The sequence below is a fragment of the Cupressus sempervirens genome, chromosome 9 (genome assembly GCF_028749045.1).
Source record: "Cupressus sempervirens isolate cs-2001-9-10 chromosome 9, ASM2874904v1, whole genome shotgun sequence".
Classification (NCBI taxonomy): Eukaryota; Viridiplantae; Streptophyta; class Pinopsida; order Cupressales; family Cupressaceae; genus Cupressus; species Cupressus sempervirens.
The window spans coordinates 513,599,849-513,613,381 of record NC_143126.1 but is presented as its reverse complement, the minus strand read 5'-3'; the positions used below and the strand labels follow the sequence as shown (position 1 = coordinate 513,613,381).

Sequence of the window (13,533 nt, the reverse complement as noted above, 5' to 3'; positions counted from 1 at the left end):
CCTTAAAAGGTGCTTTCGAAAATTGGCCCACTCTTCATAAAGAATCTATTTTTTTAGGATAATATCTTCTAAGATATAATGTTTCGTTAATGGTCATCTAGTTGTCTTTAGTCTGCATAGGAATGTTTCCTATTCTCTCTTCTATCAACGTTTGTTGTTTTTTAGAAATGTTTTTGTAAAAGTATAAACGGATTGTTCATTCCTTTGTTTAACATAACAAGATTTTCGCATTATTCTATCATCTGGCTTGTGCAACATGGTATTAGAGTTTCAAAAAATTTAAGGATTTCATTATAAAATCTTATATTCTTTGAATTTTTTCTAAAAAAAATCTGTTCAAGTTTGTTTATTCGTAGACTCGTCTAGGGTTTCCGTACAAAAATTATTTTGCAGCATTTTTGTGGATCTGCTTGTTCTACTTCTGTTCAACCCATCTATGGTTGTTTGCAACTTGTGTGGCCATTTGTAACTGCAGATTTGTTTTAAGCTTATTTTTAGTAGGTTTCATTAGAAACTCTCTTTGTTTCATGTTGGTTTGAAAAACTAATAGCAAATTCTTAGTGGGTTTTTCGAGAACTCAACTAGGTTGAATGATTTTTCTGGGTGCCTCAATTTTTGTAGCTCGAATTCCATGTCATCAAAATTTTATTCTGATTTCATACTCCTTTTGGGATTTTTAAGATCTCTAGTGAGTCCTCATGGAATTTTTCTATGTCAGCCAAAACATTTTCACAGAATCCACGTTCATTCAATTTTGATCAATGTTTTCCTCAAATATTGTATCCAATCTATTACATCCCAATTTTCGATCCAATTTAAAATGTTCATATAGCCGTTGAGGTTCACAGGAAGTCAGTTGACAATTAAATTTGTTATAATCCTACGAAATGGTAAGGATGGTTAGTCGTTATAATTTCATATCAATATGAGAATTAAACTAATGATATGGTGAGTGTCTACATGAGTAAGACAGGAGTATGAAAGAGAATATCTTAAAGCATGATCAACTCAAGTGATGCTGATATGACCACAACTACGGTAAAGTAAACTCAGGTGAGTATGTGTTTCAATTTTGATTCTATGATATCATGGAGGCGTTTTTAGGGAAGCATTAAGGTAAAGGAATAATAGACCTTCAATTTTGATCATGACTTAGATTTTAATTCAATTTTGAAAAGAAATGATATCATGATGCTATATATACATCTTGTATTTGGAATATTCTTTTAGTGTCTAAAAATTGCAGAGATCATCGAGGGCGATGAAACACAAAGGTGAATGGTATGTTACATTCCAAATTTTGGCCCAATTTTAAATTCTCCTTTATAACATTCGTTACAAATTCAAGTTCATCGAGGATGATGAGACACAAGGGGAATGCTATGTTACATCCCAATTTTCGACCCAATTTAAAATGTTCATATAGCCATTGAGGATCACATAAAGTCAGTTGATAGTTAAATTCGTTATAATTCTGTAAAATGATAAGATGGTTAGTCGTTATAATTTTATATGAAGATAACATGCTAGTTGATTATTTATCATGAATTTATGGAATTGAAAAGGCGAGTAGCCGTTATGATTATTTATGATTAATAACTTGTTATGGTAATATGATTTAACTGTGGAGAAATTCCTTGTAGGGAGCACATCAAAGGGGTGGAAGCATTATCAAAAAAGAATTGGGCACAGGACCATCACCATCACTGGGAAAATGGGAATAAACCATGAATCACCATGGTTGAGGACCTAGTGATTACATAACAGGATACACACATTAGACACACATGAGCTATTAAATAAACATTTAAAATATTAATCATTTTAACTTAATTAATGTGTACCCCAAATGGCTTTTGGTTGACTTTTCCACCACATCATTATAATACATATTTATGTACGTACACAGATATAAATTAAAGGTGACATCATAATATTATTTTTATACAAGACTTTATCCATTTAATTCGTACATTTAAATGCATGTACAAGAAGATAAAATAAATCTTCCAGATGAAACATGTATTTAGATATACATATTTAAAAGGTATGACCTTGGATAAACATTTACTATGTGCCATCTTAATAAGATATATTTATGTGCAAGTAAATAAATATGTTTATGGTATTCTTTTGATTTATAACCTTCAAGTTCTTTTCCATATTTATTCAATTCTTTTTAAAAACTGAAATGTACATTTGGCATATAATATCGGTGTTCAAGAAGACAAATCTTTTAATTCTTTAAGAGTTATGGCTTGTTGGAAGCCTTGATATATTGAATACTTCTATATATTTGGGAACTGTGAGAAACCCGAAAGACATGAATTGATTTCTCCTTCCACATGATTTATGATATACCTTTGCAGTTCTTGTCACGTTATTTCCTTCTCATTTTGCCTTTATTGAACATTGTGATTGATAATCACTCTGAGTTTTCCATCCGAAATTACTCTAGAGAAGGAATTGGTTGTTAGCATCCAGCCAAGGCTCATGTCCAAGGGACCGGCTATTTGAAACCAAGCAATTGCTCACATCTTCCATCCTCAGACCAACTTTCATATTCAGATTGTTGTATGTTTTTCTTAAACTATTTTCGTATTTGTAGCAGGAAGGAATGTGTCATGAAAATTTCATACATTACTTCTGAATTACAATCGAATGGATATTCAATAGTCCAATCTCTCTATGTTGTTGAGTCAAGACCAAATGTGCATGATATGTTCATACATATTTGTTTTACTAAAGTATATCAGAATCGAATTATATTTTTTGCAACTCATTAAGATCATTTCTCAAATCATAAAGATTATGATATGACATGCTAAAAAATGTAATACTCTTACATCAATTGAGGTTCAACTGAAAGAGTTGGTTCACTCTAAGATTTAAACACCTGGGACTCACCCGGCTGTATGGCCAAGGAAGAGGTGAAGAAGTGAGAGAGGGAAATCTGCAATAACATGAAACAAAATCAGATGTGACATAACAATATATATTATTTTTAAAAGGAAACATTTAAAAGCTCATGCATATCCAATTCATTCTTTGTTGTCAAGTCGAGTGGTGTGATTAAGTACCAGGATGCTCGGTGGCTAAGAAGGTGTTCCATGTCTATTCCGAGTAGGGAGGGTCTTTCTAGTTAAAGTGTGGGGATAAGTTTGAGGTCTGTGGTTGGGAGGTTAAGCCCCTGACAATGTTTCCCCTATCCACAAAATGTCAGGACGTGTATCAGACAAAGAAAAGTTAAGCATTCAAACATTTATTAGTAACAGGTATCTTTACTTTTAGGATATTTATACAAGTAGAAGATGTGATGGATTAATTTATATCGTTGAATTCAATTATTTCCTTTGATGAAAGTAACCTTTCTCATCAATGTAATTGGTAACTAGCTAGATTGGTTGACCTTCCAATTGAATATGGAATATATCTATAGGATTTTTATTTCAATCTTTCATTTATAAGAATAATGATTATGAGCAAATCTTCTAATCTTATGCTATTGTCGCAGGTAGCAATAGAAAGAAAAGGAAAGATGCAATGGTATATGAAGTCCTAAACGATATAGTGGTATCTAATGTCCTAAATGATATAGTGGTATCCGATGCCCTAAATGATACAGTGGTAATTGACACCCCAAATGATCCAATGGTAATTGATGCCCTAATTGATATAATGGTATTGATACCCTAAATGATATATTGGTATTTGTCATTACAATAAAGTAGTATAGCTATTTTAAGAGGTATTTTATGGACTAACTTGAGTTTTGCAAAAGCATCCCTAGATGGTTTTCGGTTTTGAATTCTACTGTATGTAGATTTTAAATTCTTTGGTAAATTCATTGAGGGTATCTTCAATTGTTAGTTATGAGTTTTCCGTTTAAGTAATTGTAACTGTTAATCTCATTCACATAACTGATATAATTGTCTTCCTATGAATATGAAGTAATAACTGTACATCTTTGATATGATAGTTGTTAGTTAAGACCCCGAAAAAGTGGTTGTTACACAATCATTTGCAATTCATGACTTTCACATGAGATTTTGTTTTCTGGGTTTGTTGATTTTTTCCTCAAAAATCGCTTTGGCTTGTGTAACATGCAAAGTTGCATGTGATTCAGGATTTTTACCATTTTTCAGAAGAAAAAAATTCTTTGTAAAACTTTGTTTCTAGATTTTTCATCTTTTCTCAAAAAATTGTGGCTTCTTGCAATTTGTTTTGAGGTGTAGTACTCTTCAGCAAAAGTTCTCGACCTCTAACATTTTGCATATCCAAGGAAGGTCTCAACCACTGCAAAATGTTTTGACATTTGTACAATGGCCATTAAGGGAGATTATTAGGATAATATCTTCTAAGATTTAATGTTTCTTCAATGCTCATGTAGTAGTCTTTAGTCTATATAGGAAAGCTTCATATTTTTTCTTTTGTCAACGTTTGCTTCTTTTAGAAACATCTTTGTAGATCTATTTGAAGAACGTTCATTCCTTTATCTAATATAACAAGATCATCCTATTATTCTATCATCTAGCCTATTTAACATGTTTAGAGTGGTCTAATGTACGCTATCCCCACTAAAATTGTATTGCATTTTTAAAGAAAGAATTGCGAGGATTTTTTTGAATAAATAGAGACACATGGAATCAGTGATTTATGGTATTGAAGCAGGGGTTTGTTAACATATCAATGTGAGAGTTTAAGAAAGGAAGAATGTGGTTTTTTTGTATTGGGTTAATAAGATAATGAAATTATGACCTCACCTTATTTCTCCAAAAGAAATATCCTTGAGTGAGCATAATAGAACTGATGCTCAATGGAGGCTTCCACCATCAAGTTATTTAAAGTGAGGTTTAAATACGGCCTCTAAGGGGTATCCTAGTCCATCTGGGGCCGGTTTCACTATCAGAGATGACATAGGCAGGATCATTTAGGGAAGATCCATTAAACTTCCAAATGGCGCAAATAATGATGCAGGATTTGCAACTTTGCTTGGTGGTTTGAAGTTTTGCAAAAGAAAAAATCTCCTTTCATTAAACATTAAAGGAGACTCAATCAATATCTGTCATGCCATTGTGTCAAGTGAGGCTTCTAATTGGAAATCTAGGATTTGGGTCAATGTCAATAAGGAATTAATGGAGAATTTGGAGTTTACGATTAAACTTGTTTCAGGGAAATCAACCATGATGCAGATTTCCTTGCTAATTTTGTCATTCACCAAATGGAGTTGGTGATATTTTCTCAGATCGACAAGAGATGGGACGGCCTATTGCTTCAAGTTGGTATAATAGCAATTTGATTTTCACGGGCTCTACAACATTGTCCTTGTAGTTGGATTGAAGAGCAAAAGAAATGTGTGTGAGCCTCTTGTTTTGGGGGTTGTGCAAAAGGAAAACTGCTTTTTGATCAATTTAACCTATACAATACATGTTTTGTTGTTTTTACATCCATTAGACATGGTTGTACAAGAAGTGGTGATTCTGGACATTGGTTGCATGTGCAATGAGGCTATCGAGTCAAGGTTAAAGAAGTTGTTTATGATCAATGGAGATGTGATGATAGAAGTCTTCAAGCGTATTTTGGATGATGTTATTCTTCTCAAATGGCATGTTCACAACAATGGTTTGCTGAAGAAACTGGTGTATATTGTCGTCAAGACTTCAGATGATTTAAAACTAATAGAAATTTATATGCAAATTGGTCAAGATCAATATGCAAGTTGTGGCTCTCGATGGTTTGAAGCATAGTTCAACTTCTCGTTCTCTGGCACTTCTTAGCGAGGCCAAAAAAAATATTCTCAGCAAAAATTGAAGAGAAACCAGCAACTTCTCGAGAAAATATCAGGAAATTTTTAAAAAGACTTTAATTTAATTAAAAGTGCATTTTTTTCACAAAATACAATAAGTAGATGCATGTATTGAGTCAGTAAATGAGTAAACAAACCAAACAAGCTGATCTAGATATATACAAATGCAATAAGTAACAAAGTTGCATCATCATGTGGAATGTCAATGTAGTCACAGACTCTAAACTCTGAACCAAGCTACAAATAGTAAATACCAAATTATCTTTGTCAAAATATAAGCAAATACAAATGTCAAGTTCAATATGAAACTAGTCTACATCTTCCTCTTCCCCATCCCAGTAGTTCTAGTAAAAACTATGAGAGGGAGGGGGTCTAGCAGCTCTAGGTGTAGTAGTCATCTATGGTAGTGCTGGTGTTGGCCCTCGCAATGACTCCTCATCATCCTCATCCTCACTATCACTGTGCTCACTGTCACTATCCTCACTCTCACTACCCTCTTGAATGTCGTCTAGTCCCACTACAAAACCACCCTCCTCCATAGCCTCCCTCTCCAACTCATATATTTCATCCTCACATAAATCAAGGGGCTCAGTTGTTGCTGACATTACCTTTCCTATGCACAACTTTAGGTACGCCCAAAGACAAGGTCATTTAAGTATTTTTGTGCCAACTTGTTCCTCTTCTTTGTGTGAATAGATTCGAACAAGCTACAATTACACTCACAACTAGATGAGCTACAAGGCTGACATAAGATGCGAAGAGCAAGCTTTTGCAAATTTGGGACATTACCACCCCAATTTTACCACCAAGAATCTACACAAAAAATATTAGAGAGTTAGAAAGCAAGATGAGGACAAGTTTTTGTAACTTAGTATTTATATACTTCCCATGCATGTGAGAGATTTCAAATTCCAAATATTGTACCTGGGGTCTAAGTGTGTTTGCCTCTCTTCACTAAGGCTAAGGAGAACAATTTGCCCATTACATTTTAATACACTTCCATCTTGGCCACAAGGAGGTCTCTCATTGCAATGTTAGGTACCATCCTCTACATGCATTCACTAAAGCCTTCCATGACCTCTCCATTGGGATCCGCATATGATGGAGAGAAGTGGTAACAAGGGTTGAGGAAATACCCTGCTGCATGAATGAGTTGGTGGAGTTGAGTGCTCCATCTCCTATCAATAATATCCCATATGGGCTGAAATTTTAAAGCTCTCCCCTGTACTCATTTCTTACAGCCTCTTTCACTCTATCCATGGCCTCATAAAGAGACCCCATTGGGGTTTGTTCCCCATCTACCAAGAGAACTCTAACCAAGGGCTTCACCACCTACAATTGAAAAGTAGAAAAAAATATTAATCAGAGAGTAGGGTTATAAATTAATAATGAAAGACCTGACTAATAAGTACAAAAAAATTCCAAATTTTGAAGTTTCCAAGTTACCTCCACAATTTTTGTAGCTCAATCAAAACACTGGATGTCAAACACAATGCGTGCAACACTTTGCCCATCAACCTTCTTTGAATAACTTGATTGTAGCCATTTTGAACACACAAACATCTACCTCAAAGGATTCATATGATGAAGAACACTTTGCAACGTTAAAAAAACCATTGCAAATCTTGTGACCGCGTGTCTAACCAACTCCTTGTCTTCGGTGTAGTCAATCATCAAGCAGAGGACCCAAGGGTCATTGTAGATATATTTTGTTATCTTCCTTGCTTCCTCTACAACCGGTTTCACCCAATCCAATTTCCCTATATCCTCCAAAAGAAGGTCAATAACATACACTACACAAGGAGACCAAAAGAGTGAGTGTGTTATGCTTTTCTTGTAAGATCCTACCTGCTACCACATATGTCATTGCATTGTCAGTTATGATTCGCACCACACTTTCAGCCCCAACCTCTATCACAACATTCTCTAGCATTCGAGCCAAACTCTCAGCCGCCTTTATCTTGTTCGAGGCATCCAAGGATTTTAGAAAGACTACTTGATCCTTGCAAGAATCTAAAAAGTTGATGATGGTATGATTTCTTCCATCCATCCATCCATCTGAACGCATGGTGCAGCCATACTGTTTCCATTGTAACTTTTTCTCTTCAACCACATCTTTACCCCTAGAAAGAACATCTTTCGACAATCTACAAGCACAAAGTAAAAAATGAGATTAACTTTAAGTACACAACTTTGATCAAGAAAAATTACTTTCAACAAAAACAAGTAAATTGTCAAATTGTAAAAGTATAGAAATTTGAAACAAGTGAACTGCCTCCCACTCAAGGCTACAGGAGTAGGTGGCTTGTAGCCCTTTCCTACTATCGTCCAACCAGTCACAAAATTCAGAAAATATGAACTTGTTGCAACATTGAAGGAGAGCTTGTTAAAAAACCAAAAATCAGCACATTGAATGTCAAGTTGCTCATGCACATCACGGTTCAATGATGGTTGTGCTCCAGGTATGTTTCTATGCACAAAATAACCATGAATAGAAGAGTTTTGTGGTATACTAGAACTAGCAGATGTGGAAGTTGAGCTCGAGGACCTGCCATGGGTAGGTGTGTTCCGTGCACAGATTCGTGGGCCACAAAAAGAGCCCACTATCCCCTCAACTGCTTCTTCTTTTTCGTCAAGGGTAACTAGGATACCTTGTCACATGACACAACCCACATCATTTCATTATGAATCATGATAATTTTTTTAGCACAATCACTAGTCGTGATTAGAAAATAATAAATGATTCTTAAAAGGAAACAAACCTTGTGATTTGTAAATGGCTACCCTCATGGCCAATTTCACCCTTTCCCTTTTCAACTTGTTCTCTTCTTGGGTACTACACAAAGCAATCATCTCCCTTTTTATTTCCTCCGTAGTCGCATCATAAACCCTTGTGTTATGCGTTTCGATACCAGTAAGGTGGTACTTCAAACGAGATATGCCTCCACGGATTTTTTTGTCACATTTCATGCATATGACACTGTTATCCTCTGTTCCTTCAAAGGCATATTTCCATGCAAAGTCTCTAGCCCCTTTAGGGCGTGTACCTATGAATCCAAATGGACATGCTATGGGACCATTGGGAGATGAAGCAGCTGACCTAGATGTAGAGGAAGTCATATTTGCTGGAAGATTAGAGAATAAAACAAAAAATGTATTAGCCTTTAGGTTTTGACATTATTGAGAAAAACTTGATTGTTTTTGGAAATATTGCAGAAAGATGGTGTTAGGTCTTTGTCATTACAATCTAAATCGTATTAGAGAACATTACACATGGTATTCGTAGAGTCTTAATTAAGACAGATGCAAGATATGCAAGTATGGAAAGACAAAAGTAAGTTTAACTCAAAAGAACAAAAAATTGAGAAACTTACTTGTGGATCTGGATTTGCTTGGAAAGAGCTTCGAATCCACTCCTAATCCACTGGAAATCACTACAAATCAATGCCGAACACTTCGGTGTTGCTCCAAAACCCTTCTCCTCCACCCAAGATGCTGAATGCAAAAAACAAAACAATAAAATAACATTTTTGTGTGCAGGTATTTACCAGCACGCTGCCCGCGAGAAGACTGCAAGTTATCATGAGAAATTGGCGATATATCACTGAGTTATTGCCAACTTCTTGCCGCGAGAAGTGCAAAATCTCGGCCCCCAAAATCGGCGATAAAATCACAAGTTTTCTTACCGCCTAGAACTTCTTGCGAGAAGTTGATTTATCGCCAATATATCGGCGAGACGTTGAACTATGATTTGAAGAATCTCAATACGATGGTTTATACTGGTCTCATAACAAATGCATTCCCTGTGGAATAGATTCTAGCAAATTCTTCCAAGATCACCACCATCAATGTGCTAAGGAATGGGATTAAAAGGAACACTCTGGAAACCTTTGTGAGTGTAATAGATGTCAATGAGAAGTTGTTTGTCTGCACAAATAGGGTGTGCCTAGGAGGTTTTTGAGTTTGTTAAGATCCTTGTGCACGTTCTTTGTGCGTGATATGTATCTTTCTTTCATGAAATATAAAGGTAGGTACCCTTGGGTAGTAATTTGCTTAAACAAAGAAAAAAACTCACAACAAAACCAGTGACAAAATCCAAGGAAATTGGATTTGGGTTTCAACTCATAATGGTGAAATTTGAAAAAAGAAAAATTTGATGCTTAATAATCTTGGCAAAGTTCCCAAAAAAATTAAAAAAAAAACTAACAAAGAAAATTAGGTCTTCAACGCCCAAAAATTGTAGATTAAGAAAAGGTTGACATGGCATCACTAGCGGCTAGAAAAAGAAAAGGTCAATGGGGAAAGAAATATCAAGTGCTAACAAACAACGCCAAAAAATTCTTAAAGCAACCCACCAGAAAAGACAGGTCGCACTACAAAAAAATGAGGATCACCTAGGAAAACACTCAGATCAAAAACAAAAAAAAAATCTAAAAATTTTGTAACACGAGTAGTAAAAAAATCGAGCCCCAAATTGCATTTGTTTTGGTTTTGTTTGTTACTGTCAAAAACTGGAAATCACGTTGCTTTTCTCAACAATTTTGACCACAGTTTGATGTGTTTCTTTACTGCAAGAAAAAGATAAAATTGACAATTGTTCTTACAAAGGAAAAAATTATCAGCCATGGACCCAAAACAGAAATCACAGAAAAAGAACTTTTGAAAAAAAGGGATTCCAAAAGTCCTGACACAACCTGCGTGCTAGCTAATGTGTTTGTGTATTTGACCACAAATAGAACTTGTCTCGGGATTCTGACCTATATATGTAGTAAACCAAATATGGGTGTTTACCAAACTACATAAAAATTTTGAAAAACTACTTTCAAAATTCACCTAGAGAAAGATTTGACCAAAATACTGAACTGTTCTAATACAATGAAATTCCTAAAAATGGAATGAGAAATGTTTTAACACAACACTCTTAGATAGAGTTACAAAAGCTATAAAAAGCATTAACAAAAAACAAAGGTTGTCTAAGTAAAGACAACATTTAAATATACAACTAAATAAGCAAACTAAATAGAAAGCCTAAATGATCATTAACTAAGGTTCTAAAAGAATGAGCATTATATTGCAAGAACATAGGAGAGTAAAAAATAATCTAATAATTAGGGGTCTTTCATAATACTGGTTATTTGTCAACGTATCAATTATCTGTATCAAGCTTGTTGTCACTCTTGTGTAGTTATAAGAGTCAATCAGTTGACAATTGTGTTCCACTTGGCAACTCTCAGGTCTTTAAAATATGTTGTGTACCACCAAGGTATGGCAGTTCAGTTGGATAAATTGTATCCTTGGCTGACTATCTCTAGTCTCCTTTGTACTGAATTCATAAGAAAAAATAATATATCTTACTCTTGTACTTGGTACACACTACCATCTTTATTATTATTCCATGTATGTAATTTATCAGATATACCAGTAATTCCATCTCTATGAAAAAAAAGTGCAGAACACCTCTAATAACAATAATACGAAGAAGGATCTAATAAACCTAGTACTCTTCTGAATTATCTATAAATCTTATTCTTCCAAAGTTATTTTACTCAAAGATAAGCAGCCAACATCTATAGTTGAGATAATAGAAAAAAACATGGTAACCTCTTTTTCTCTATATAGACAATGATACTTCCAAGATTTTATAATAGACCTGACATCTAAAAATCAAATGTCCATTTGAAAACAAATCTTATCCTCTTTTAGAAGTGTGCGATAAGAAAAAAGAATAATGTCTCAAATAGGAAATCGTAACAGCAAACCCAGAGATTAATCAAATAGGAATAGAAAATATGGAATACGTTTACTATTTTCTATTTGGTTCGTCAGTTGGAATAGGGAATAGGAATGCATATTCCTATTTTGCCTCTAAAATGAGCTTATACCCATTCCATAAAATAGCTGTTATTGGAATAGCCATTCCTATTCCCAATATTGAATTCCTATTCTCCATTCCTATGACTGCAACCAAACGGGCCCTTAGAGAATTGTGAGTTCAAGTATGGGAAGATGCATTATCAAAATCAATAGTAACAAGTAAAGTACAGTTAACATACAACAAACATTGACGCAAAAGGTAGACTAACTTGTTTTATTTTAAATTTAAGCCTAGCTGCTGCAACTCAAAGGAAAAATGGAATCTTACCGGGGAGAAAAGGGCTTCGGGAGCTTGAAAACGTTCAGTGCCAATCTTTATCACACGTCCATCTGGCAGCTGCTCAGAATTTTGTGTTATTCCAAATAGAGACATACAAAGAACAATAAATGTGAAACGTATCTGGTTGAACATAAAATAATAATTTTCTGTTCGAATATTATGTCTCTGAATGATAGAAAAGCCCAAACAGTAAGATATGTATTCCACTTTGATTGATAATTAAAATAATTCCATACTCAAAATGCTCATCTGTTGGAGAGAATCAACAAATATATATCACAAGTTGTTATACTTACATGACAACAGTATGAATGTGTAAACATGGGGTGAAGGTGAGTTATTAATTTTGGAAAATTGTATTAAATTTACCATGCCTGTTCCTGTTCTTGGAACACACCATACCTTGGGAAGAAAGGGACATGCTAACATTCTAGTTAGTCTCATGGATGCAGGACACTAATCAAGGTGGCAACACTGACAATGAGGCCACAACCATTGCTCTCATTAAAGATTTGAATCTAAAACCCCATCTCACAGCAATTCTCATAGTTGAACGAGACTCAAATCATCATCAATACATTGCTAAGAGGAGACGCTCCCAACCAGAAAGTCACTAGCTTACTAAGGGAAGCTAGATCAGTAGCATTGACCTTTGAATCAATATCTTATATCAATATCACCCAATAGTACAATATGCCGCATTTAATATTAGTAACTGCAAGCAATGCTACTAAAATTATATGATAAACTCAAAAGACATTTAATAATCATGTGACTTTATTAAAGAGAGGTTATATCAGAATAAAAGTATCTAATATAATTGACAAGAATGCAATGATTGCGATCTTTACAAATAAAATTTTGTCTCATCTAAAATGTAATTTCTCCTCTACTATAAGTCAATTTCACAAAAAAAAGGGAAATCAAATAGCCTAATTATCATGACCCTTCAATTATAATTTGTTATCTCAATATTTTAAATTTAATTAACAGCAGAGTAATTGAATAACTTAATTAAGTAATGCTATAAAGACATAATTTGGATATATAGTATGTTAACAAATTGAAAATTGTAAGGCTCCTTGTCGCTCTACTTATATGTATTGGTACTACCATAAATAGACAAATTATAGAAAGCAAACTAAAACGATAAGTTTAAAGTGTATGATAACTCAAGGATGTGCAGGTAGATTCATATCTAAAACAGCATATTGTTGAAATCATAGTTTAAAAACTCGATATTGGCAATATCTCGGCCGGCCCAAATTTTTTGAAAAACTCGGAATCAGCAAAAACTCGGCAATAAATCGGCACTTTTATTGAACATTTGAAAATATACATTTGAAAATTTCTTCGAATATTCTAAAAAATAAATACATATACACTAAATTTGAAGAACATTTAATAATTTGAGATATCCAAGTTGAGTTAAACAGTAATTCATTGCAACTAAAACTTAGTTAGTGATAGAATCATAAATCTCAAAACATTAAAATATATTAATATATATTATAAATCTACTAAAATCTATTAAAATGTATTATAAATATTAAGTATATTAATTATAAGTTAA

At 34.0% G+C, this 13,533-nt stretch overlaps 1 protein-coding gene across 2 annotated transcripts in view; it reads right to left on the bottom strand.

Moving 5' to 3' along the window:
• ARP2 (actin related protein 2) overlaps nt 1-13,533 on the bottom strand; it is a 306,387-nt gene that overhangs the window by 122,493 nt on the left and 170,361 nt on the right. For both annotated transcript variants that reach the window (XM_089800841.1, XM_089800842.1), the window contains one exon: nt 11,949-12,017. In XM_089800841.1, the coding sequence (XP_089656967.1) occupies nt 11,949-12,017 (69 nt within the window). The remainder of the gene's footprint in view (nt 1-11,948; nt 12,018-13,533) is intronic.